The sequence below is a fragment of the Molothrus ater genome, chromosome 10 (genome assembly GCF_012460135.2).
Source record: "Molothrus ater isolate BHLD 08-10-18 breed brown headed cowbird chromosome 10, BPBGC_Mater_1.1, whole genome shotgun sequence".
In the NCBI taxonomy this organism is placed as follows: domain Eukaryota; kingdom Metazoa; phylum Chordata; class Aves; order Passeriformes; family Icteridae; genus Molothrus; species Molothrus ater.
In genome coordinates, this window is record NC_050487.2 from 22,099,524 (window position 1) to 22,124,367 (window position 24,844).

Below are 24,844 nucleotides of genomic sequence, written 5' to 3' on the forward strand. Positions count from 1 at the left end.
TAGATTGCTGTGCGTGCTCAAATAGGTTTTTATTGGGTTTTTGTGTGTGTGTTTTGTTTCCTTGCCTTATACTCAAGTACGTGCCACTGCAAAGGGAGCAAAACCAGTAGTATCACACTCTTAACAACATGCCCGATGTCAGTAATATAAACTTACAGGAGTGAACCTACTGCTGTAGGTTCCATCAGATCTGATCCCACCTTACACGTTTTACAAACTTTTTTAATCTGCAGGCACAGCTTCATGTTTCAGGTTTTACGGCCGCGGCCCCCTGTCCGTGGCGGGCAGGGGCTCCTTGCACAGCCACCTGCAAAAGTTGTGTATTTAAGGAATAGTTTTGAGGCTTTGTTGTCAGAGAGTGAAATTAAGGTTTTGGCTGTTGTGGGTCAGGAGGGCACGCACACACTGAGCTCATACAGGGCTCTGTTCTGCCATGATTCTTCCTGTGAATTGCTTATTATTAAGCAAATAAAGCTTAATCCAGCTCCCACTAAAAATCTGTCTCCAGTGGAGCAGGGATGTTTTAGCTTGGAGTTGGTGGAATGAAGAGCTGCTCAGTGGTGATTTTCCACTTGCTGCAGTTAGAGCTGAGGCTGTGGGTGAAATTCCTGCCTGGGCTTTATGACTGCCTGTGTTATCTGGAATTTGATGCACTGGTGGTGTTACTGCTCTCAGCATTGGACTGTCCTGATGTGACCTAAAGTAAACTCTTTAGAACCAAACCTAGCAACTTGTTGTTGCCATTTCTGCAAAGTGATGAGGTTTTTCTCGCTGATTCATGTTTCATAAAAGTGATAAGGGCTTTTCTATGATGAGGGCTGTCAAATCCTACTTGTCTGCTTGTTAAAACATAGAGAATTATGGGCAAACACAGAGCCAGGACAAGACTGCATCTTGCTTGATATTGGTGTGGTTCATAATGCAGGTTCATGGGTGTTAGAGGGCAACAGATCGGTTAAATCAGCTCAGGAGAACAGCTGGGTGACAGAAATGGGGGTCTGGTGTCAGTGGTTAGTGATCCCTAAGGAAGAGGTTCTGCAGGACCAGAGCAGCTTGGAGGAACCAAGGCTTTCACAGAAGCTAAAATTCACTGACAGTGGAGGAAGACCTGAGTGGTACTGAGGAGGAAGGTGGCCTGCAGCTCCCCAAGATGCCAAAAAGGGTGCCCTAAAGGGAGGTATCCTGCAGTTCCCTTCTTGTTTTGGGGAGCAGGAGGCACCTTTTCCCTTACAAGGTGGAAGAGTGGGGATTCCTGGAGCATCCTTCTTCCAGTCCTTCCTGCATAGAGATTTTGGGGCATTTTGGAAATGAAGAAGGAAAGGATTCACAGCCCTGGTGCTGAGGCACTGTGGTGCTCCTCTGCCCTGTCTGCAGGGGGAAGGGGAGGGTCCTGGGAGGGTCCTTTCTCCCCACCGGGCTCCCACTTGTGCCCCCTCAGCCCCTTGCATGCAGAGACTTGCTGACTTTTGTCTCTGGGTTTTTGCTGAAGTTTTCTTTGGGCCCAGTACAGCTCTCAGACAGGACTCCTTTACCTTGGCCCTTGAAAAAACTCCAGTTTGTTTCAATTTATCATTTGCCTGAGTATAGCAAAAAGAACCTGGCTCGGGTTTCATCACACAGCTCTCCAGCTGCACAAGTTGTTCATCACAGGAGCTAAAATTGAAGCTGTTCTATTTAGACCTTTTTCTTTCTTGTTTTTTCCCTTCAAACTCTTAATTACAGCTTGTTGTGGAGCTGTGTGTCTGTTTGTCCTTCTCATTTATCTGGTGGGTGTAATTCCTGATTTTGATGGAGCTCCTTGGACGTAATGCTCATTAGTAGTTTCGGACATTTAATTTGTTTTACTTTTCAAGCAAATTCCCCTCTTGCTCTGAAGCAGTGTGGAGGTGGATGCCAGTTGGCAGCATCCACTCTGCCTCTTGGGGACATTCCCCAGAGGAGCTGGGAGATGGGGCTGCCTTGCTTGGGGTGGGTGTACCCATGGGATGTGGTCCAGTGAGCGCTGGTGGGGCTCACCAGGGAGCAATCCACTTTTGGGGTCTTCTGTTCCATCCCACCATCCCAAGCTGGGTCCTCCTGTTTGCACCAGTGCAGGACAGGATCCCTGGGTGCCTCCCCTGTGGTGGGAGCTGTGAGTTCAGCACGTGGCCTGGGGGTTAAAGGACAAACTGCATCCACTTGGAGAGGCATCTCTAGCCTGCCCTAAAATCTGAATTTCCCTGGCAGCTCTGGAGCACGTGCAATGTTCCCCAAAGCTGTAGGCAGGAATAAAGGGTTTATTTGGATGCACCAGAACACAGCTCCTCTTTGGGGCATCACAGATGTGTGCATGGCACTTCCTGCCTCTGCCTGCACTCAGTGACAGAGTTGCTGCTTTTCCCCCCAAAACTTTACCTTCAGTTAACCCCTCCTGGTTCTGGGGGATGCTGATGGGAGCAGAGGGGGGTCCAGGCAGGGCTGGCAGGGGCAGGGGGATGGCTGGGGTGCTTCAAAGCACGGGGGCTCAGTGGCTGAGCGTGGCCCCAGCCGAGCTCGCGGGGAGCGCGTTTCGCTATTATTTCAATTATTACAACTTCCTGAATAGGTCGAAGGTCGTTCATAATTCACGCTTCTGTCATCTTTACACATGCCAAATGCAGTCTATTAAGCATAAATAAAATTTCAAGTGCCTGACCAGGAAAAGTAAACTGGGATTCATAACAATGAGGCCTTATTCATCCATTTAAAAGTGAATTGTGTGTGTTCCTTTTTTTTTTTTATCCCCCCTCCTCTTTCCCTTTATGGCTTTGCAGTTTGGAAGCTTTTATTTCTGCTCGGTAGCACAGATCTCTGACCTGCAGTGTGGGTGTGGGCAGGCACAGAGCACTGATGAGCCAGGCCTCCCCCAACTTCTCCCCACCTCAGACCCCCTGAACTTTGAAAGTGTTTCCAGACCTGAATCCGATTTTGCTCTTCCTACATAAACTATAGTCACACACCGTTGATCCCAGGGCATGTGAAATGAGCATCTGGACTTTGCTTTTATTTTTTTTTTCTCCCCTTCCTCTGGTTGTTCCTCTCCTGTGCAGAAGCTCTTCCTATACTTGTTCTCAAGCAGACCCCAGTGCAGGTTAACCCAAAAAAGTTGGCGAATGCAGCAGCATCAGTCAGCTGGAGAAATGATAGCCAGAAAATTGAAACCTTTCATTAATTATAGTAAACTCAGGACTGTGTGCCAGAAATCTTCAAGCTTTGCAATTGAAAAATCCACTTATTTTATGATAGCATTTCCTAATACAAAAAATACTGCCCGTGGTAGAGGTGCTGTTCTTGCAACACACAGACAGCCCAAGGGTACCTGTGGGGCTGGGGGAGTATTTGTGAGGTTTCCCATCTGGGGGCTGCAGGATTTCCCCCCTCCCTGCCTCCTCTGGGTCATCTGCTGCTGCCTCAAAATTCAGGCAATGTGGTTCATTTCAACAGTTGGCTTCTCACTTTTTCCTAGATAGGGTAACCCCAGGAGTTTTTAGGTGGGAAGAGTGAGAAAAAAAAAGCTATTCATGTGAAGTAATAAGGACAGCTTTTAAAATCAGAATAAATTTACCTGCGTGACTGTTTTGGTTTAAACTTCAATATGTTTTATTTTAGATTCTCACTGCAATGTAAGTTGATGTATAAAGGGTTAGTGCGGGTGAATTTTTTCTGTATATACAGAAATTTTAAAAATTATTTTTAATAATAATTAAAGTTAATACTCCAATAATGTGAAAATGTCAGAGCTGGAAATCTGTCACTCAGCCTTTTTTTTTTTGGAGAATGTTAGGGTCTGAGATGCAAAATAAAGAAACATTATTCAACTTAAAAAACTGAGGTTTTTGAAACACTCATCTTGTTTCCCTGCTGGGGGACAGAGAGGCTGGCCAGGCAGTTTCTGATAGGTAGCTGGGTCATTTTTGGATTTCTAATTTGGATTTGCTCCTGCTCGGGGCTGTGTCCCACAGCTGCGGGGACGATGCTGCATCGCCCTGGGCTGCCCCAAGAGCAGCGATGCTCCCCAGCACAGAGCCTGTGAACAGGACCCTCTTTATGCCCCAGTCCATGTGTCCTCCCTCTGTGGTGAGAGGTGAAAAGGTCTCTCCAGAAACCTTTGGTGGGACAGGGAACATATGGGAGAAGGCTCTGCTGTGGTTTTTGTTCGCTCCTTGGTGTGGGTGCAAAACCAACCCAGGAAGAACAGCAGTGTTTACCTGACTGGGAAACAAAACCTGGGAGAAGAAGCAAGTCCTGGGCAGAGCAGAAGCTTTGGCACAGTCCCTCTGGGATGGTGGAAGTCCTTCTGTGTCCTGGCTGTGTGCTGCTCCTTCTCTGTCTTATCCTTCTGCTTCCACCCCAAGATGGAGGTCCCCAGAAATCTCTTCTGTCAGTGTGCACATATCATTATTCCACACATTATTTTCACCCCAGACCAGCCAGCAACTGGGCCTATCTTCCACTGATCCAACTGCAGCTTACCTGTCAGATGTGCAGAGGCCATTACACTTCTGGGATTGAAAATCCACTTTTCAATACGTCCATCGTAACAAATTGAAAACCAAGCATTGCTTGCAGCAGATATTCACTGGATGTGGCACTGCCATCAGGTTTATTTGCAGGAGGTAGAAGCTGGCTCCATTTAAATGTGTTTTGGCCTTTGATGGGATGAGCTGTGTTGCCTCAGTGCAGCCCCAGCACGCTGAAGCTCTGTGTCCTTTGGCACTGACAGCAGCATTGGATCCACAGGGGGTTGTGGTACCAGATACTTGCTTGGCTGCATGAGGGATATCCACAGGACACTGCCAGGCTCTCTCGGCCACCAAAACACTCTGTGGAGTTTGAAATCCCCTTGACCAGAGATACAAATGGGAAACCCAAGCAGCCCAGGCTGTTGGTTCGATGAGGATGGTGTGGGTTAGGAGGGAGAGTGGATCACACTGCACAAAAACTCCTTCTCCTGGTTTTTATGGGGAAAATTGGCCACAAGCAGGGGGTTGTGGCACTGGTACCTTGTGCCTGATGTGTTTTGCCAGCACTTGTGTCACCTGGTGAGGGGTGAGCCCCGGGGTGTGGGATGAGCATCCTCCACTGCCACTCCCTGCACTGTTCTCCGGAGCGGCTTTTGGGACAAGCTGCAGGAAAAAAAAAACAAAAAACCAAATCTGAGGAAATACATCCAAATTGGATATTTTTAAGTGGGCACGGCTTGTGCAGGCAGAAAGGATTAGGCTGTACGGCCACCTCCTGGAGGACACCGGTATGTGCTGGCTGCCGGTGGGCGATGATGCTGCGCTGTGCCTGGGCAGGGGGAGCACCGCCCTGGGTGACAGTCCTCGTGTGACCCGGCAGGGCAGGCACCCACCACCTCCAGACACCTGTCCCTGCCTGTGACAAACTCACCTGTGTGACTTTGATCACCGGGGGTGATTTGCTGCCTCTCTCCCCGTGCACTGCAATGAGCATTGAGAGTTAAGAGTTTGGGAGCAAACCTTTTAAAAATGCTGAGAAAAAGCAAAGGCATCATTTTTTTAGCGTAGGAAACATAGCTGTCATGTGGTTTTGTTTAACAAGGCCCGAGGAAGTTACTAATATTTATTTGAGCTGCTTCATGGAGCTTTTTAGTGCTCTTCACATTTCCTGCTGAGACAGAAAGCAGCCAGATGGATTTTGGGAATTTCCTTTCGGCAGAGTCTGGTGGTGCTGGCTTGTGCTTCCTCTGGTGCAGGGACCCAAGGGAAGGTGTCCCCTTTGCCCTCCCCCACAGCCTCCTGCCACCCCAAAGGGCTCCTTCCCACAGCCCAGCGTCACCTGTGTAAGGGGACGTGGTGTCACCAGCCAGGGCCACCACCAGCAGCTTTGACTGCTCATGGTGTTTCTTCATCCAGGACTGATTTTTCCCTTGGTTTCCATTTGAAGCTGAGGAATAGCCAGGTGCACTGGTTCTTACAAGCTTCTCTCCTCACAGATTTTTTGGACTGTGTAGATGGTTGGAATGGAGGGCTGGATGGCTGTGGCTTAACCAGCAGCATCTCCTCGTGTCTGCTTTAGAATTATAAAAACATCAAGGTTGGAAAAGATGTCTGAGATAATTGAGTAAAAGCATTAAAGTTACTTTAGTACTTTTCCCCAGTGCAACAGGAGTTCCTTCCCTTACCAGGATCACTCAGGGATGTGTTTTATGACTGCTCTTTGGTATAACTCAGCAGACAGGTTGCTGGTGATATCTGCAGTCACTGCACAGCTCATTTTGCAGCAGAGGCTGTTGAAAGCAGTCTTTTTTATCCTCACAGAGCCCAAAACACAATGACTTTGGGGCTGGAAGGAGCAGACTTGCCATGGTCAATCAGCCCCTCTCCATCAGTACATCATGAGTGGGCAGGCTCTGGCCATGAGGTCTGCCACACTCACCAGCAGGTTTGTGGTGCTTCTTTGCCTGTTGTGGTGCTTACCTTGCTTTTTCTTTCTATTTTTTTTTTTCTCCCCAGATATTCTACAGAGTGGTAGCAGATATTGAACCAGGAGAGGAGCTCTTACTGTTCATGAAGAGTGAAGATTATTCACATGAAACAATGGCTCCGGACATCCACGGTTAGCATCTTCTTACTGTTTCATCTGACAGAAAGTATCACTGAAATTAACCCAGAATTTGGGAAGACTTTTTCTTCTGTTGGAATCTGGGATGGCTTCACTGCAGCCAGAGAGGAGAGCTGGACTGTGGTTGCATTTGTCCATCTTCTGCCCTTTTGTTCCTGATTGAAACTTGATTTTTTCGTGGGGTTGCAAAAGAAGAACAGCAGTCCATGTCCTTATCTGAAGATCACCATGTCCTTATCTGTGCTGCTCCTGCAGGAGCAGGACCCTGGTTATAGATTATTTTTTTTTCATTTAGTCAAACAACTGTGACCTTGAAAAGAGGAAATCTGAGGTTGTCAATGTTGCTGTCACTTGTGAGGACATCTCAGCCATTCTTACTCCTCACACTTGTCCTTTACTCATCCCACACACATTCTTTGAAACTCCTGAGTTGTTGCTCAGATTTGTCCCCCAATCTCCAAAATCTCCTTTAGCTGTGAAACCAGTGGGTTATCAGCCACAGTGGGACCTGGGTGTGGGATATCTGCTTAATGCCCAGCATGTTGCAGTTTATGCCCAGAGGGACATTTTACAAATTTTCAGGGATTCAGGGGACAATGCACAGGGCAGGAATTATAAAGGTCTCCACTTTCTTGTAACTGCTTGTACAGTCTTGTTCTCTTAAGAAAAAAGTAGGGGTTGTACATTCATTCCCATTTGGTTTTGTGTTTGGATTTTTTCCCCCAGTGTTAACTTTGCTTGGTTATTGCTGAAGGTGTCCCCCTGTCCAGCACTCTCTTCTCCCTGCCTAGTCCCCATGGTCAAGTAGCTATTGTATAAATGACACCAGAGGAGATCTCTGCAGTCACATGCAGGATCATGTCCCACAGGGCTAATTTAGAAGCAGACTGAGCCAAAGTGTTGCTCGTGGACAGCCAAGAACAGAGCCCCATGACACTTTCTCTGGATCAGCTCAACTGTCAAGTAGCAACCAAGAACATTCACTGGGGATCCCAGCCAGTGCCTTTCTGACTCAGAGCCTCAGGGCATTTATATCTGGAACCAAACCAGGGTGTCTGGCTCCTTGTATGGACCAACACTAGAAAATACAGCAGAAAAAAAAGCCATTGTGGGATGCTCTTCTCCAAGTTTGCTTTTTTTGGGATTTTCTTCAGCTAATCTATTCTTTTGCAGGAATTACTAGTTAAAGCAATGTAGTACTCACTCCAAAGTAACACTTTGCTGATATTCTACACTTTCCAGCAAGAAATTATGACCAAATTTTTGGAATTTAAAGCAAAGAATTTAACTTTGTGCATCTCTGGCTTACTTTGAACAGGGCTGGGTGCTGCAGAGGACTGTGATGAAAGTGAAGAGGCTTTTAAAAGCTCTAAACACCCTTTTGGCTATTTTAGATGCTGGTGTTTGTGTCTGAGTCAGTCCCTTTCATTGAGAAATGGAGACACTGGCAGCCTCTGCTGGATGTCCATGTTAGACCCTGTATAATTCCATTTAGGATGGTATTTAAACACTTGTCCTTGGTATTTTAACTTTTGCCCTAAGCCAGGTTTAGGGATTCCTGTTGGATGTCACCCAGGCAGTTTTAACATGATAAAGCATTCTCAGAAATCCTTCTTTCTTTTGAGGTTCTTCTCCTTTTTTTTTTTTTTTTTTTATTGAGGAGCAATCCGTTAACCACACCATCATCTGTCAGCTTCTGGTGGGGTGGTGGTTAAGGATGGGTGGAAGCTGAGGTGGTGTCCCTGTCCCCACCCCTGTGTGTTGCAGAGGAGCGCCAGTACCGCTGCGAGGACTGTGACCAGCTCTTCGAGTCCAAGGCTGAGCTGCTGGACCACCAGAAGTTCCCCTGCAGCACCCCTCACTCCGCCTTCTCCATGGTGGAGGAGGACTTCCAGAAGAAGCTTGAGAATGAGAATGACCTGCAGGATGTGCATGAGATCCAGGAGTGCAAAGAGTGTGACCAAGTCTTCCCAGACTTACAAAGGTAGGAGAAGGTGCTCAAAACGTGATTGAATGGGGCAGATTCTTGTTCATTGGGTGGTGTTGGGCAGTGTGTGTTCCATGTGTCTGATTTTCAGTCTGAGGGGTTCATTCCAAGGGGCTGATGGAGGCAGATCAAGTCAGAAGAATGGCCTGGGTGAGGCAGGACTCTGGCCTGGGAGGTTTTTGCATGTTGGGAGTTATTCAGTGTTAAAGTTCTTCTCTCCCTTGAGTGAGAGGATGGTATCTAACATATGGGGATCACTGAGGAAATGTAAATTTAGCTTAAAATATTAAATATTGAAGAGAAAAGTCAGAAAACAAAGAAGGAGTCATCATAAATAGATGGGCAGTACTGTGAGAAAGAGTGAAAAATGAGAGTGAATGCAGCCGTTCTCTGAACTGCTGAATTATTGAAAGGCTCATACACCACGCAGACGGTTCACTGCAAAAAAGGGCCAAAGTGTGCTATATCCAGATTACATAAAACCAAGGGCTCAAATGAGCTGTGCTTGAGGGTGTGAGTAATTAGATGGAGAAATAGCTGGGCAGGAAGATGGGGGTGCTGGGTCCAGGAGTGCCCAGTGCTGATGGCCAGTCACAGAGTCCAGGTGCCACAGCCAGGGACAAGAATCTCTCTGGGTCTTATGGCAAATTTATTTACATGATGGAAAGTCAAGTGTTATAAAAGTATTAGGAGGAGAAGCCAGAATTATTCCCCCCCCTGCCTTCAAAAGAAGAGGGGTAGAAGTAAGAGCATCTGCAGAGTGAAATCATTTCCATTTCCCATGGCTGAGAATGGAGGTTGCGCTTTGGGCTACACAACCCAGACAAGGCTGTAACCCCAGCAGGTTTGGTCACTGATTCAGCAGAGATCAGTGGGAAGTTCATGTGAAAACAGTTTGGGCATCCCAGGCTAAAATTCCCACTTTCCAGTGGGTTTTCTGTGAATCCACTCTTGCATTATGTAGTGACCTTCCCTCAAGCAGTGGTGTGAGTTATGACTCTGTATGTGAGCAAGCAATACAGCTGTTTAAAAATACATATTTGCTACAAATGAATGCTAAAAATTCAGAGACAAAATTTAATTTAAAGATGTGCAGCAGAATTTAGGTGGACACTGAATATCCTAGTAATAGACTGAATAAACCACTAAGAAATGAATGACTAAACAACCACACAATTGCACACAGTTAATAATAATCATCAATAATAGCTTCAGTTGCAGTGTACCTTATCTAGAGGCTTCTTAAACTCATCCTGTCCTACTCCAGAGGAGTTATTCCTTATCTATTACTGCTGTAAGAAAAATTGACTCCCATCAAAGGAGTGGATTTATAGCAGGTGGTGGCATCCAAGGTGTGTTTAGAGGGAAAGTCATAAGGCAGAAATAATTCAGACTGCAGGGAAGAATTACCAGAGTGAAATAGTGAGAGGTGTATGAAATAATCTCCTTGGGGAGCGATGGCAGCAGCATCTCCTGGAGCATTTGCAAGTGGCCTGGCAAAACATGAGAGGATGTGTTATTCTGGTGGGGAGAAGGAGGTTCTGCCTCCTGGCTGGGGTGAGCCTGGAACTCACAGGACTTATTTCTGTCAGGACTGGGCCTTTGGGGCTTTTTAATTTTCTTTCTTTTGGCTGTAACTATGTGCTCTGCTCTCTCCTCCTCCTGTAAACCCCCATCTCACTGAGCCCTGCTCCTGTTTCCACAGCCTGGAGAAGCACATGCTGTCACACAGTGAGGAGAGGGAGTACAAGTGTGACCAGTGCCCCAAAGCTTTCAACTGGAAGTCCAACTTGATACGTCACCAAATGTCACACGACAGTGGGAAGCACTACGAGTGTGAGAACTGTGCCAAGGTACAGTGAATTTTTAGGCTGCCTGGCACTTCTTGTGCTGCTGGATGCAGGGGAGCCTGGAAGTGGAGGTGCCCCAGGCTGGGATGCAGGAGGGCATAGGGCTTCTGCCCTGCTCCAGGTGGTTTCTCAAGGGTTTTCACTTCTACTTTGAAAATATGTTCTTTTTCTTTCCCTTTTGATTTGGAAATGGCTGTGGAGTCTGAAATGGGCACCAATGCAGGATGCTGACCATTCTTGAGCTCAGGGTTTGGTCCTTGAAAAGTTTGGTGGGGTGTAGGAGGGTCAATGAGGGACAAGAATCCCCAGGGAAACACAGGGCAGAGGATTCCCTAGGCTGTGTGCCAGCTGCTGGGACCAGAAACTTCAGGACACTACTGCAATATAAATCAAAAATAAGCAATAGCATTGCCCCACAGCTGCACTGAGTACAACTCTCATCTCTAAAGCATCTCCATCACTTCCCAGCACTGGGCTTGCTGTGGGGATTATCTGTATAGTATGTGGTATTCTGCATTTGCTTTTTATCAGATTTCCAAAGCTTGGCCCTTTTGCATGAGGACTTAATTGGTTTTAGGTAGATTTGCTGCAATAATGGGAATTTCATATTCAGCTGACACTTACAAGATGTAACCAAGCCCTGGTTTCTAGCTCTGAGTTGTGTACAGGGTTACTTGTTGTCACACACTCAGGTATCAGTATAAAGTATTTCTATTGAAGTAACACTTAGAGGTTTCAAGCAGCAACATTTTCACTCATTTCTCATGAAATCTGTGACCTCAAATGTGCAATTTCTAACAGCAAAGTCAAATGTTTCTGCTGCAAAGGGGTGCACAGACCCACGCAATACTTGGGTGATCCTGGGAAAATGAGGCCCCTTCCTGCAGGAGCAGCTCCCATTGCTGGCCATTAGCAAGGGTTTTCACCTTAGAATACTCCCAAAAATAGCTCCAAGGTTTGAATTTTAAAGGGCTCTTGTAATAACTGGCTTCTTCCACAGTCAAGTTTCTTGGTTAATCAGTACTCATTTCCTAGCAGGTTTTCACGGACCCCAGCAACCTTCAGAGGCACATTCGTTCCCAGCATGTGGGGGCCCGTGCTCACGCTTGTCCAGAGTGTGGCAAAACCTTTGCCACTTCTTCAGGCCTCAAACAGCACAAACACATCCACAGCAGTGTCAAACCTTTTATATGTAAGTCTCCAACTAAACGTCTTTGATTAAGTGTTGTTTCATTGCCGTAAAGCAGCGCAGTCTGGGAGCTGGAGGTTGTGTTCTGCTCCCTTTGAGTTCCCCACCCGTGTCACAAGGGCTGGGAGTTACTGAATGAGTTCTGGGAAATTTGTGGTCCAATGCAAGGAGTTGTTTTCATGTGATTTTCCTTTTCAGACAGACTGTGTGCTGTATAAATGTACCTGTTGTCCCGGGGATGTTTTACAAGGCGCAGATGCAAAGAGAGGAGTGGGATTTAGCCATGCCAGGTTTGGTGGCTGCACCCTCATTGCTCTCCTTCTGCTTTAGGAGCAGATTTTGGGCTGTAGAGTCTCCACAGCAGATGCCATGACTTTTGCTGGATTTGGAAAACAAATCTCAGAGGCAATGAGATTCATCTTGCCATCTTCCTCGAGCATGCCCCAAGTTTAAGGACTGAGTTGAACTGTTAGATCTTCACTGACAGCTTCTCCAGCAATAAAGCTGGCCTTGGATGTGAGCCTGGCTCTGTACCGGGGCTTAAGTTGGACCCTCAGCACCTCACAGGTTGCATTTGCTGCTGAGTCAGACCCCGCTTGGGAAGGTTGCAGGTTCTTTTCCCTCCTTTTTACCAGGGAAGCAGAGGGAGAAAATATTTTAAAATATTGTTGGTAGTTCTACTCTCCACCACAGCCTTTTCAGGCACCTGCTGTGACTTGAAAGGTACCTTGACCATCTCTCCTACTTGTCTGCTAAACCTTTCAATCTTTTGCTGCTTCCAACAATAATTTACTGAAATATCTGCACCACACCTGGGAAAAGCATTGGCCACAAGCTAATATATTTCCTCAAGAGGAGGAGTATTAAACAACTCATTTGTGCAAAATGTGTAACCTGCCATTGGATTAGTAATACTTTTGGTTTGGACTTCTTCAATGAGAAAATGTATAATAGATCCAATGTTAAGTATCACTAATAATTTTTAAAGCTGATTGCAGATTAAATGATTGCACTTAATTAGTAAACTAACTTCTGGTTAGATAGGGACTCTTCAGGTAGGCCTTTTGCAACATCCTACATAGAAGTCTCTAAGTGGAACCCCTCATGAATGAAATAATCTCTCAAATGCTTTTTTGTTGCTTTTTTTTTTCTGATAAATCAAAACAACAACTGGTATTCTTCACATGTGGTGTGAGGGATGAAACCCCATGGAGCAACCTATGGATAACAGCCGTGTAATTGCAGAACAAAAAGGTTTGGAGACCACATGTTTGGTTGGCTTTGCTGAGCTGTGAGAGTGAGGTAGGGTCACCTAGAGCAGATATCTGCTTTCCACCAGAAGGCCACACACCGTGATTTACTCGTACCAGTCTGTTTATGGCAACTGTCTCTCATTACAGTGTGCCGCCCAAGCCTGAGTGAAAACTCACCAACACTAAGGTAATTACTCACTGCCTTCACAGAATCTCCAGCCTCCCCAAATAGAAACCACATGCCACAATGGGCTGAACATGTTCTAAATAGTACTTACAGTAATTTTTTTAATAAGCAGAAAATATGCAAACTTAACTGCTGGCTAATTTGGGGTTCAGAGACGATCACCGTGCAGAGTGCATAGGCACGAAATTAATTTTTTGCAATTCTTGGGGGTTTGTGTTAAACCTGAGGTCTGCAGAGCAGTAAAAGCTGCAAGGAGGGGAGCTTCTCTTACAAGTTAGTTGCTTAAAAAGTATGGCAGTGAGATTTAAAGGGTGTAATAAGGTGCAACAGCAGAAATCAAACCCAGCTTCTGTTGCTTTCGTACATGGAAACAATTAAAGTTGATAACCACCCCCCATCTACAAAAGTTTAAGGCATGTGATGAAAAGGAGGTAGATCCTATAACACAAATTTATCTGAGGAGTCCTTGGGAATATCCATGGAGGTGTCACAGTCAGATTAGACACAGAGTCTCCTCCAGAGTCACTGTGGCATTGGGTGTGCCTGTCACTGATGCTGTGACACACCCGGGCTTCAGGTGACAGTCCCCAAGAGGAACAGTACTCCAGGGAGCAAGGGCTGCCACCTGGGCACAAAACTCCTTTGCCAGCCCTAAAAATTAAATAGAATGCTTGTTGAATGCAAGAGGCACCTTGAGCAAGCAGCACCTCATTAAATAGTTTTAACTTTTTAACTTCAGTGCTTGAAAAGGTAAATTGTTGGTTCACCTGTTAATTGTTTGCTGAGATTATAATAATAAATATTTACTTATGTTAATGGTATTGCCATTATCGATTGCATTTAGTTTTAAAACTGAGATAAAATGCATTTAGTCAAATTATTAATTTGCATCTCTCTTAATAGCCTGTAAGGATATCTTAAAATTTTAAGTGCATATTTTTGCTTTTCTCCAGAGTAGAATATTTCTTGAGTCTATTGACTTTATTCTCCATATTAATGGAGAATAATAGTTTAATAATGTACCACTGTTCTTTAAGGGAGAACTTTCCAGATTTTAGGAAGACCTAATCTGTGCCAATACTCCCCTTTTCAGTCCTTTGCCACTCCAGCCAACCTGATCAAAGCCTTATCTTTAATAAAGCCATGTGAATAAGAAGCAGGACCTCAGTGCAACCTGGTAGAAGATCAAAAGTTCATAAAACATGATTTCTTTTTAATTCTACAATAGCCTATCATTAGAAATGCATGCATTTGAGATATTTCTTTTTTCTGGAAAAATGCATATGGTCTATCCTGCTTTAGACATGGGAGAAGAGTAAATTCATAATATCCAGCTTGTGTGAACCTATGGATGCAACACTCGAGTCACCATTTGGGTCAGTTTAATTTTGGTTTCTGTGATCAACATGGTGGGAGCTGGGGGAAATTACTGTGTAAAGCCTCAACAGTGAAGGTAAGGGGCCTGATTCTGTATGCTGGAGTGCGGAACAGAAATCTTATGCCTGCAATTAAGCTAAAAATAGGAGAAAATTGCAGAAAAATCAGAGCGAAAATTAATGTTAAATAATTCTATATTATGTAAAAGTATATCTATGTTAAATAGGCAAATAAATTATTTTTAAAGTGACAAAAACTACTTAACAAGAGAAAACCAAGCATTTTCAAGAAACTAGAATAATCTCTTCTTATCCTTCTTGTGTCACTTACTTCTTTCTCTTCCATTCTTTTTCCCTCTCTATTTTTCACTCGATTTTTGATTTTCTCTCTCTTCTTTCTTGGCTTTCCTTGTGAATGAAGATTCCAGCAGGAACAGTAACTGATACACAGAAACAAACCTCCTTCCTGAATTACCACACTGCGAATTTCCTGTGTTTGGGCCCGATCCTGCACCGTTTACCCCACGAATTGTCCCGGGGATGTCAGAGTGGGATGAGAACAGGGGAAAAACGGGTGGATGGGGCAGGATCGGGCCCGGGAACAATAGCAGCATTGTTGGTGAGATATGGAGCAGGCTGCTGAAGAGGTAAACAGTCAGGAGATGACAACAAGTGGTGGAGTTTCTCAAGGGCAGGGATTTGGAGGAGCAGGAAGGTTAGCGCGGGCCCCGGTGCGAGTGGAAGTTAGAGGACGTGATTGCAGTTCATGGGAACCAAGAGTGCAGGATGGGATACATTCAATTCAGTTTCCTCTGCAGGCTTAAAATAGAGCCATTGTAAATTATGTCAGACTGTCTCGAGTCATGAAAATGATTGTTAAAAAGGCCTCGGAATACACAATGCGCATTGTTGTGCGGCTTTGATGTGTGAAAGATGAGAGTTTATGATACCACAGAAATTAAATAAAAAAATAAAGCGGCCACATGCTTTTTCCTGGCTGGGACAAAAAAAAAAAAAGAACAGAAAAAAAAAGGATTTATTGCAGAGGGCTAACAGTGCTTGCTGATAGTGGTGCTGCCTTGCTTTCAAACAAGTCTGGAGGTGGTACTCTGAGAAGCAAGGTAGTGCAGAGGTACAGACAAATTTTGGCATAATGAAAAGCACAAGGCACAGCACAGCCTGATGCTCCTGCTCATCCCAAAGATGCCAAGAAGGGACATAAACAGTCACTGGGGAACTAAGCACTGCCCTCTTCCAAACCCCACTTCTACTTACAGACTCTTAACTTGGTTGCCTGCCCCAGTTTGCTCCCTTAGGTTTGTAGCAGCCAGAAAACCAAGAGCCTGCAAAATCCTGTTTGCCTCAGTGATGTGATTGACTCTGTAGTGTCTCACTCTGCGCCACTGGGACCACTTCCAGCCTCCTGCCACTGTGGAAGGTTGCTGGAAGCTGAGCTCCAGCATGCAGAGTGTCACAGGCTAGATCAGGCCCTGACCTCAAGGCAGATCTGCTCCCCTGTGTGTTCCCAGGCTTTCTTCCAAATGCTGCATTTGTGAGACTGAAATTCTCATCCCAGAGGTGTTCGAAAGGAAGTTCATCCGTCTCTTACTGAGCATCAGATGTGCAAATAAAGAGAGTTTCATTCTTAAAGGAAATTGTTGCTGAAATATGGTCTATCTTGTCATGTGCAAGAAGCAAATAAGCAATATTAAGACTAGGAAAATTACGATGTGGAATTTAGCGTTACTGGCACCTGTGAGCACTGTATACATTGCATGAATAGAAATGCATTGCATGAATAGAAATGCATTGGACATATGAGAGTACTGAGGTTTTCCAGGTTCCAGCCTGGACTTCCATGAGATTAAATTTTTCATCGTAAGTAGAAAAAAAATGTTTGTTACATTTGTTCTTGGAAATAGGAAATACCTGGTTGTCTCCTCCTTCACCTCTTTCCTATTCTTGCAGAGTGAAAGCTCTGCGAGGCAGCTTCATCTCTGTCTGGTCCTGCAAATATTTATTTTAATGATTCATTTTCACATGGGAATAGTGACATAAATGGATGGCATTTGAAGACACCTGTGCTCTCACACAGGAGCACTGTGGGTTCATGTGGGGTCACAGCACATGAAGCACTGTGGGTTCATGTGGGGTCACACACAAGGTTGTGGCTTGTGGGGGGCTCTGGGGGCTAATGCAACATGGAATAATGGTACTGAACGTGCAGCACTGTGCAGTGCAAAGAGCAAACGAGGAGAGTGTGTCTTTTAGTGATTCCAGACCTTTTCTGCTTGGTTGGAGTGGGTTTTGGCTCTGTCTTCTGACATTTTTCTGCTCGGATGCCTTACTTTGGACAGTACAGTTGCTTTTATACATTTGTGCACCTAGACCTCTCCCTGTGGCTTCCTCTTTGACATTTGATGGGAAAAAAAATGGTATTATTTGCACAACTTTGAGGGTGGGGGCAATTACCACAAAGCCTGAGCTGTGTTGTTGTTGTTGTTTACATACAGGTGAGGTCTGCCATAAATCCTATACTCAGTTTTCAAACCTTTGTCGTCATAAGCGCATGCATGCTGATTGCAGAACCCAAATCAAGTGCAAAGACTGTGGACAAATGTTCAGCACTACGTCTTCCTTAAATAAACACAGGAGATTTTGTGAGGGCAAGAACCATTTTGCAGCAGGAGGATTTTTTGGCCAAGGCATTTCTCTTCCTGGAACCCCAGCTATGGATAAAACGTCCATGGTTAATATGAATCATGCAAATCCGGGCCTTGCTGACTATTTTGGAGCCAATAGGCATCCTGCTGGTCTTACCTTTCCAACAGCTCCTGGATTTTCTTTTAGCTTCCCTGGTCTGTTTCCTTCAGGCTTGTACCACAGGCCACCTTTGCTACCTACTAGTTCTCCTGTTAAAGGACTTCCGAGCGCAGATCAGACAAACAAAAGCCAAAGTCCCCTCATGACAAATCCTCAGATACTGCCAGCCACCCAGGATATTTTGAAGGCACTAAATAAACAACCATCAGTAGGGGAGAATAAGCCAGTGGAGCTTCAACCAGAAGGGTCCTCTGAAGAGAGGCCACATGAGAAACTCAGTGACCAGTCAGAGAGTAGTGACCTTGACCTTGACGATGTCAGTACCCCCAGTGGCAGTGACCTGGAAACCACCTCGGGCTCTGATCTGGAAAGTGACATTGAAAGTGAGAAAGAGAAATTTAAAGAAAATGGTAAAATGTTCAAAGACAAAGTAAGCTCTCTGCAGAGCCTGGCGTCAATAAATAATAAGAAAGACCACAGCAATCATTCCATTTTCTCACCATCCTTAGAGGAGCAGACTGCGGTGTCAGGAGCGGTGAATGATTCTATAAAGGCTATTGCTTCTATTGCTGAAAAGTACTTTGGTTCAACAGGACTTGTGGGGCTGCAAGACAAAAAAGTCGGAGCCTTACCTTACCCTTCCATGTTTCCCCTCCCATTTTTTCCAGCATTCTCTCAGTCAATGTATCCATTTCCTGATAGAGACTTGAGACCGTTACCCCTGAAAGTGGAGCCCCAATCACCCAGTGAAATTAAGAAGATCCCAAAGGGAAGCTCTGAGTCTCCCTTTGACCTCACCATAAAACGTAAGGAGGAGAAGCCACTCACTCCCATCCCCTCAAAGCCAGCAGCCCCCTCTGCCTCCAGCCAGGACCAGCCTCTGGATCTCAGCATGGGCAGCCGAAGCCGAGCCAGCAGCACAAGGCAGGCTGAGCCTCGGAAAAACCACGTCTTTGGAGAGAAGAAAGGAGGAGACCTCGAGCAGAGGAAAGCTTCAGAGTCCTCTCTGCAGCACGCCAGGCCCACCCCGTTCTTTATGGATCCCATATACAGGTAAAGGACTCTCTGCTGCATCTTTCAGCATCCTTTGGTGCAGGCAGGGGGGTCTGCCAGGGCTGCCACCCTGTGCCCCTCCCAGTGTGCCTGGAGGTGCCATTGCACTGCCAGGGCATGGGGGGCCCAGGCCACATGCTGACCTGTACATCCCTCCTCACATCCCAGCTGCTCCAAGTGAGCCATGGGACTGGCAGTGCTGCAGTTAGCAAGCCCTCATTGCCATGAGTCATTAATTTAACCTGCATAGCTTTTCATGCAAAGGTTGAATATATTCTCTGAGTTGGCATCAGTTTTGGATGTTTGTTTATTTGATCTGTATTTGATGTCACTGGTTTGCCTGAAGTTCATTTTCTTCCAAAACTCTGCCTTCTCTGGCTTCCCCTGGGGATGACAGTACCCCTTGTACTCCACTTCAGCAGCTCCTCTTGAGTTCAAGAGGAGTTTCTCACAAGTACAACAAAGAAACACATCGGCCCTAAGATGTGTTAAAAGTCAGGAAACTGAGAATTATTTCTGCCCTTTTTTGCCATTATTTGAGCACTGGGTTGTTTTCTTCAGGCATTTTGTTCATAGAAATGAAGGCACAGCATCCTTGTGTGTACAAAGCCTCACCAGTGGGCTCTTTAGACATAGAATCATCACAGAAAAGCTTGGGTTGGAAGGGGCCTTAAAGCTCCTCTCATTTCAACCTCCTGCCATGGGCAGGGACACCTTCCACTCCACCAGGCTGTGCAGGTCCCCATCCATGGTCTACCTTGTGAAATCAGTGGGAGCATTGTTGGCTTTGAAAGGTGCACTCTGTCAGTGAGCTGAGATTTTAAAAACCAGTGGTAAAATCCAGACCTTCTGGGGTTTCCCAGCAGAACTGAGATGGATCTCACTGGGATGTGAATTTCACCTGCATCCTGTGTGTGTCAGCCCCCCTTTGCCCTTTTTCCACTTTTATCTCTAACAAGTCAAAGTCATGCATCTAAATTAGTTTAGAGAAATATTAGCCATAAAAATATTCGTCTGTAATATAAATGACTGATTTTACAGCCTCTTGTTATAAAAAAAGGATAATGCCATGTAAATTATGCTAATTTATTACTTTATTTGAAAAAGAAATGCTATGGGCAAAGTTTTTGGAGAGTGCTGGTGCATAAGACAAGAAGTCTGCATTATGAAGAAACAGGATATGATGCTATTTAGTGAGATGGTTTTATTCATGCCAGATTGATATCTGTGTTAGACCATAAGTTTTCTTTGCGTCATATTCACTTAAAATGCCTGAAGCAGCGGAAATAATGATCTGTGGTTTATGGCCCTACATTACCAACTAATTAAATTGCATTGCAAACTCCCCTGCCCAGGGCAGAGGGGTTGGAGCAAGATGATCTTTATGGTCCCTTCCGACCCATGCCATTCTGTGAGCCTACATTTCCATGATTTTAATGAAATCTGTACAAAGTCTGGCAGTTATTACTGAGCCTTCCTTTGCCATGAGTTACCTCTACACATGGACAACACAATTCATCCATGAAACCATGCATATCAGTAACAGAAGAAGCAAAATCCCCAAATTTCCATGCTGTTTCTGAATTGTCCACGCTGGGTTTTGCAGCCACGAGTGAATTGCAGGATTCGCTGCTGGCACCCCAGATTCAGGGTGTCCCTACAAGTCCTGCTTGACCTTGGCTGTGCACAGGGGAGGTTTGCAGGGTGGTAGCTGTGATATCATGTCTGGACAGATGGCAAGGGACTCGTTGCTCAAGGGACCCTGAATTCCTCTCCTCCTAGTGCTGTTCAGTTGCCTAATTTCTGTATAAAAGTGCTTGGTAGTTAGTCATTGGTTCCCATTATAATCGTTATAATGGTTCCCATTATAATCTTGAAATGGGATTATTCCCTAATTAAATGGTATAATCTACTTTAAAGGTGATTCCCAGCCCCACCCTGGCAGTAATGAGCTGTGTGTGGGAATCAAGGCCTGTGCTCCTCCCTTATCTTTTACTGTTATCTCCCAGAAACAAATTGCTTGATATGTAATTGCCTGTTTTAAACCTGAGTAGCTGTATGATTATTAATATCTGTGACTGATTCATCTCAAGCAAATCTAATTTTAACATTTACAGAGTAGAAAAAAGAAAACTAACTGACCCACTGGAAGCTTTAAAAGAGAAATACTTGAGACCTTCCCCGGGATTCTTGTTTCATCCACAAGTAAGTATTTTGGGAATTTTGATGTTGTAAACAAGCCTGTTGATGCTTCAAAGCAGGTGCAGAGAAATGAATGCAGCCTTAGTCATTTTTGGATTTCCTAAAACACACAGTTTTTGCTGGACCATTGTGGTGGAAAAGCGTAAGCATTGTTCTGAGCTTCTTGATGTTTTGCAGATGAAACAACATGTTTTGATTATAGAGGAAGCCAGATTCGAACTGAGTGTGTCTTTTAGAACCATTTTCCTCCAAAACCATAACGTAGCTACCAACATTTGCAGCCACTTGTGTCTTCAGCACTCTCCTGCTCTGAGCAAGGAGAGTCAGTACTGACTACGAGCAGTCGGTGCAAATTCACAGTAAGGCCAGAAAAGCTGAGCATCCCACTTTAAAAGGGATTTTATTGTGTTTAAGGACTCTTATAAAAGAGAGAAAAGTTTCCACCTGTTGTTTCCAAGGCTCATAGTGCAAATGCTCCATGGTTTCTTGGTAGCTGGTGTGAGCTGCAATGTGTGCAGTGTGTGTAGGATCCGTGCTCCTCCAGTCCTGAAGAGAGACTCTATGAGGGCTGCTCGCTTGCTCACAGACCACAATCCTGGATGAAAACCATTTAGGAGGGTGTCCTAAAACAGTTTAACAACTGTGACGTGTATATGACATAGGAAGAGAAGCTGTGTGCAAACTGTACGTTGCTTTTCTTCACCAGCACTGCACCCACATTTTGTCTTCCTCCTCCTTGCTCAAGGAAATTTTGCTAAAAATCTCAGTTAAATCTTACACCTGAAATAAAATCCTCTGTCGTATTTAGAGAGTTGAACTCCTTGCTGACTGTAGGCTGTTTCATCTTAGTAATGACACCCTCTACACATCCTGTATTTTAGGCACACAACCATGAGCTGCTGTCTCTGGTTCAGGTTCCTCTGAATTCCTGGGCAAAACAGCCCAATTACCACTTGTTTTTTTTCCTAATGAAGTCCTATGTTATTTTGTCCTAACTTGCATGGAATATGTTCTGAAACATGCCACTTCTTCAGAACAGGGAAGAGCAGCTGATAGCATGTATGATTGCAGATGCACAACACCCCTTTCCAATTTCAATGTCTGAACAAAGTGTTGGATTGTGTATGAAAGTATTTAGTAGTATTTACATGCCATGAGTACTTATGGCATTATGTAAGTATTTATAAGCATTAAATAAGAATTTAAGATGTATTAAAATCACTGAGAATTTATGTGCAAGGTTTAATAGCAGCTTAACACCTCCTGCTGAGTTACCTTAAATAAGGTAAATCTGCCCAATTGGCAACACAAGTGAAAATTCCCCTTTAGTAGCAGATAGTGCTAATGCACAAGTACACAAAGGACCTCAATCTGCTTTTTGTCCCTGCTGTGAAACAGACAGGTTCCTCCCCATCAAGTCAGTGATTCTGTAGAGCAGCTAAGCAGCTGTAAATGATGAGAAAATTATTTAAATGAAGGCATTTTAGATACTTCATTGACAGATAAAGCAGGATTATTTTGCTTAGTGCTCTCTAGCTGTTCAGAAGCTGTAACTCAGAGTGGTTCAGTGATGTTGGATTTGGGGGTTCTGAAGGTGTTGCTGCAGGTTGGACTGATGCCAGTGGTAGGTGGGCTGGTCAGTGGGTGGGAAAGGGGCTGCTGGGGTAAAATTCACTGTTTGGAGTTAGGCTGTGGTGGGCAGGAAAGGAGCTGGATGTTCTTTTATGTATTCTTTTATGGAATTGGATATTCTTTTCTGCATTATTTTATGTTATGTATTTATTATATTACGTAGTTGGGTATTCTTTTGTGTGACTGAGTTACCCGGGGAACGGGGAGTCAGGCGAGGATGTGTGGGTGAAATGGAGACATGGGGCATTTCCCTGCTAATGGGAATGATTCCACCCTCCCTGTTTTGTCCCAGGGAGTTGTTGAATCTCTTGCTGGTGCCCAAGGAAGGTCCCAGTGCTGTCACCAAGGCTGTCAGTGTGAGGAGGAGGTGTCAGGTGCCACCTCCCCATGGCAGGGCCAGCCCAGGTGGGGACAGGGCCAGCCCAGGTGGGGCAGAGCTAGCCCCAGGGGCAGGAGGGAGGAGGGCTGGCTCTGCAGAACCCACATTTCTCACTGTGCAGCAGAACAAACAGCCCATGGCAAAGCCTGGCTTTGGTTTTATCACTTACCTGAGTGAGAGGGATGCTGTCTGTGACTTGGTGTGAGCTGGGTCGATGCAGAGGTCAGGAGTGTAACAGGCACTAAGGAACGTTGTAAAAGAAAACCAAACCACCAGCACATGTCCTGTCAAAAAAGTGAATGTCAAAATGCTTTCTTGCAAACTTTTAATAGAACAGAAAGGAGCCTTCTGTTTGTATAGGCAGAATCTGGCTTGGTATTTATGGAGGGCTGGGGAGCGGCTTCCAGAAAAGCTGTTTTTCCTTTATAGTCCTGTTCACCCCTGTAAAAGTACAGGTGGGGAGTGCTCCACGAGTTTTCATTTTCTGCTGGCAGGATTTAAAATATTTACAAACTTACTGTTCATGTCCTAAAAGCTTGTGGTTTTGTTGTTGAATTTATTCCAGAAAATTGCCATCTCAGGGACCAAAAATTTATTGTTTCTTAACTGGGTAATATGACAGCAAACAGATGGATCTTTCAAATAGGTTTCTGAAATAGAACTTACAAACATAAACCCTGAGGTCTGTATCCTGTCCCTGGCTGGGCAGAATTCCTCCCTGTGCCCAAAAGCTATGAAAATTAGATCATTTAATGGAATTCCACAATAATTTGCCATCACAAGGATTGTAATTTTTAGGAAGAGAACACCCCTGTCCAATAAATCATTCATAAAAACATTTTAATTAGTATCTTTAAATAAAATCGTAATAAGTACATTGATTGCAATAAGGATTCCAATGCAGGAATAATGTTTTGTTTTTGTTTCAATTTTGCTCCCAGTTCCAATTGCCTGATCAAAGAATTTGGGTAAGTTCATTGCTTATATTTTTAATTTAATTACTCTGAAATAAATTGCATAAGAAAAATATAATATCAAAGATAACTTACCTCTCATTTATGGAGCATGCCACTCTTTCCTACAGGGTCTTACAGCTGAGCAGATAAATATGGTCTTATGAAAAATTAGCTTTATTTTTATGTACCTGATCCTGCTGGTTTTGTTTGGTGAAGGCAATGGGAGCTTTACCTGAGTGAGGGTTGCAGAATGCAGTCTTTTGTTTATATGTGACTGAAATTGTTCCAAGCTATTTTCCTTCAGAGATTGCAGTGAAATTTTCAGGCTGAAATCTTGTTAGATAGCAATAGTTAATAAATATTTAATCTGCATTAAAATACCTAGTCTCAGAGGATTTTATGTTTTTCTCTTACTTGACTTAGGCAGGAGTTAGTCACTTTAAGAGTCACTTTAATAGCTTTGAAATTTTGAGCCTAATTGCTCATTGCAGTGCTTAAAGCAGAAATAAAACACCCATTTATTTGCTGTGTTTAGGTCAAGTTTGTCCTCTGTGTACACTTACGTCATCCTCCTTACACGAACAGGACTTGTGCTTTAAATGCACTCTGGGATAAATTTGGGCTTTCTCTTCTATTTTTATAAAACCTTGTTTTTAATACATCTAAATAGTTCATGAGGAGGAAAAAAATTTTAAAAAAACCAACACAGCAACCACTTTTGCAGATGCAGCTCCAAAAATGCCGTGTTCTGATCTCGCGCCGCTGGCTCCTCAGCTGCAGCGCCCAACCCGTAAATGCTCGTCCCAGGTTTTCCCAGCCTCTGGGCTTCGGAGGGGAGAGCTGGGGCCAGGAGGCAGGGCTGGGGTCCTGACTCACTCACTGCTGCTCCTGGCTCTCGCTGCCACCTGGACTCGTTTCACCAGGCGCAGCCAGAGCTCTGCCGAGATCCTCTCGTGCTGCTCTGCTCCCGTGTGTCCCTGCTGCAGGAGGTGCTGCCCCTGGCTCTGAGCCCTGCCCTCTGCTCCCTGCCCTCCCTGGCACACCTCGAGAGCAGGGCTGGACCTTTGCTGTGTGTGAGTTTAATCTCACTGTCTTCTGGGAAGAGCTGCCTTATGCAGATGCTCTGAAAGGAGCTGAGCAGGCACCAAAGGACTCCTGAGAGCACCCAGAGGTGCTGCAGGAGCTCACCAAGCAGGACGTGGTGTTAGATGCCAGACTTGGAGAGCACAGGAGGTTGTTCCCAAATATTTTCCTTGGGAAATTTCTTGTAGGACAAGAAGGGGCCATAGTAGGATTTGTGATTTGGCCCAGGCACCCTTAGTCCTCTGCTCTGAGAAAAGTGGCTCTGCTT

General features: G+C 44.9%; 1 protein-coding gene across 2 annotated transcripts in view; it reads left to right on the forward strand.

Moving 5' to 3' along the window:
- Positions 1-24,844, forward strand: part of MECOM (MDS1 and EVI1 complex locus) — a 177,788-nt gene that overhangs the window by 136,799 nt on the left and 16,145 nt on the right. The window contains exons 3-8 of one of the 2 annotated variants that reach the window (XM_036389158.2): positions 6,498-6,600; positions 8,374-8,590; positions 10,299-10,446; positions 11,479-11,635; positions 16,962-18,324; positions 20,442-20,529. In XM_036389158.2, the coding sequence (XP_036245051.1) occupies positions 6,552-6,600; positions 8,374-8,590; positions 10,299-10,446; positions 11,479-11,635; positions 16,962-18,324; positions 20,442-20,529 (2,022 nt within the window). In that variant the 5' untranslated portion in view covers positions 6,498-6,551. The remainder of the gene's footprint in view (positions 1-6,497; positions 6,601-8,373; positions 8,591-10,298; positions 10,447-11,478; positions 11,636-16,961; positions 18,325-20,441; positions 20,530-24,844) is intronic. The other variant, XM_036389159.2, reaches the window with a different exon arrangement.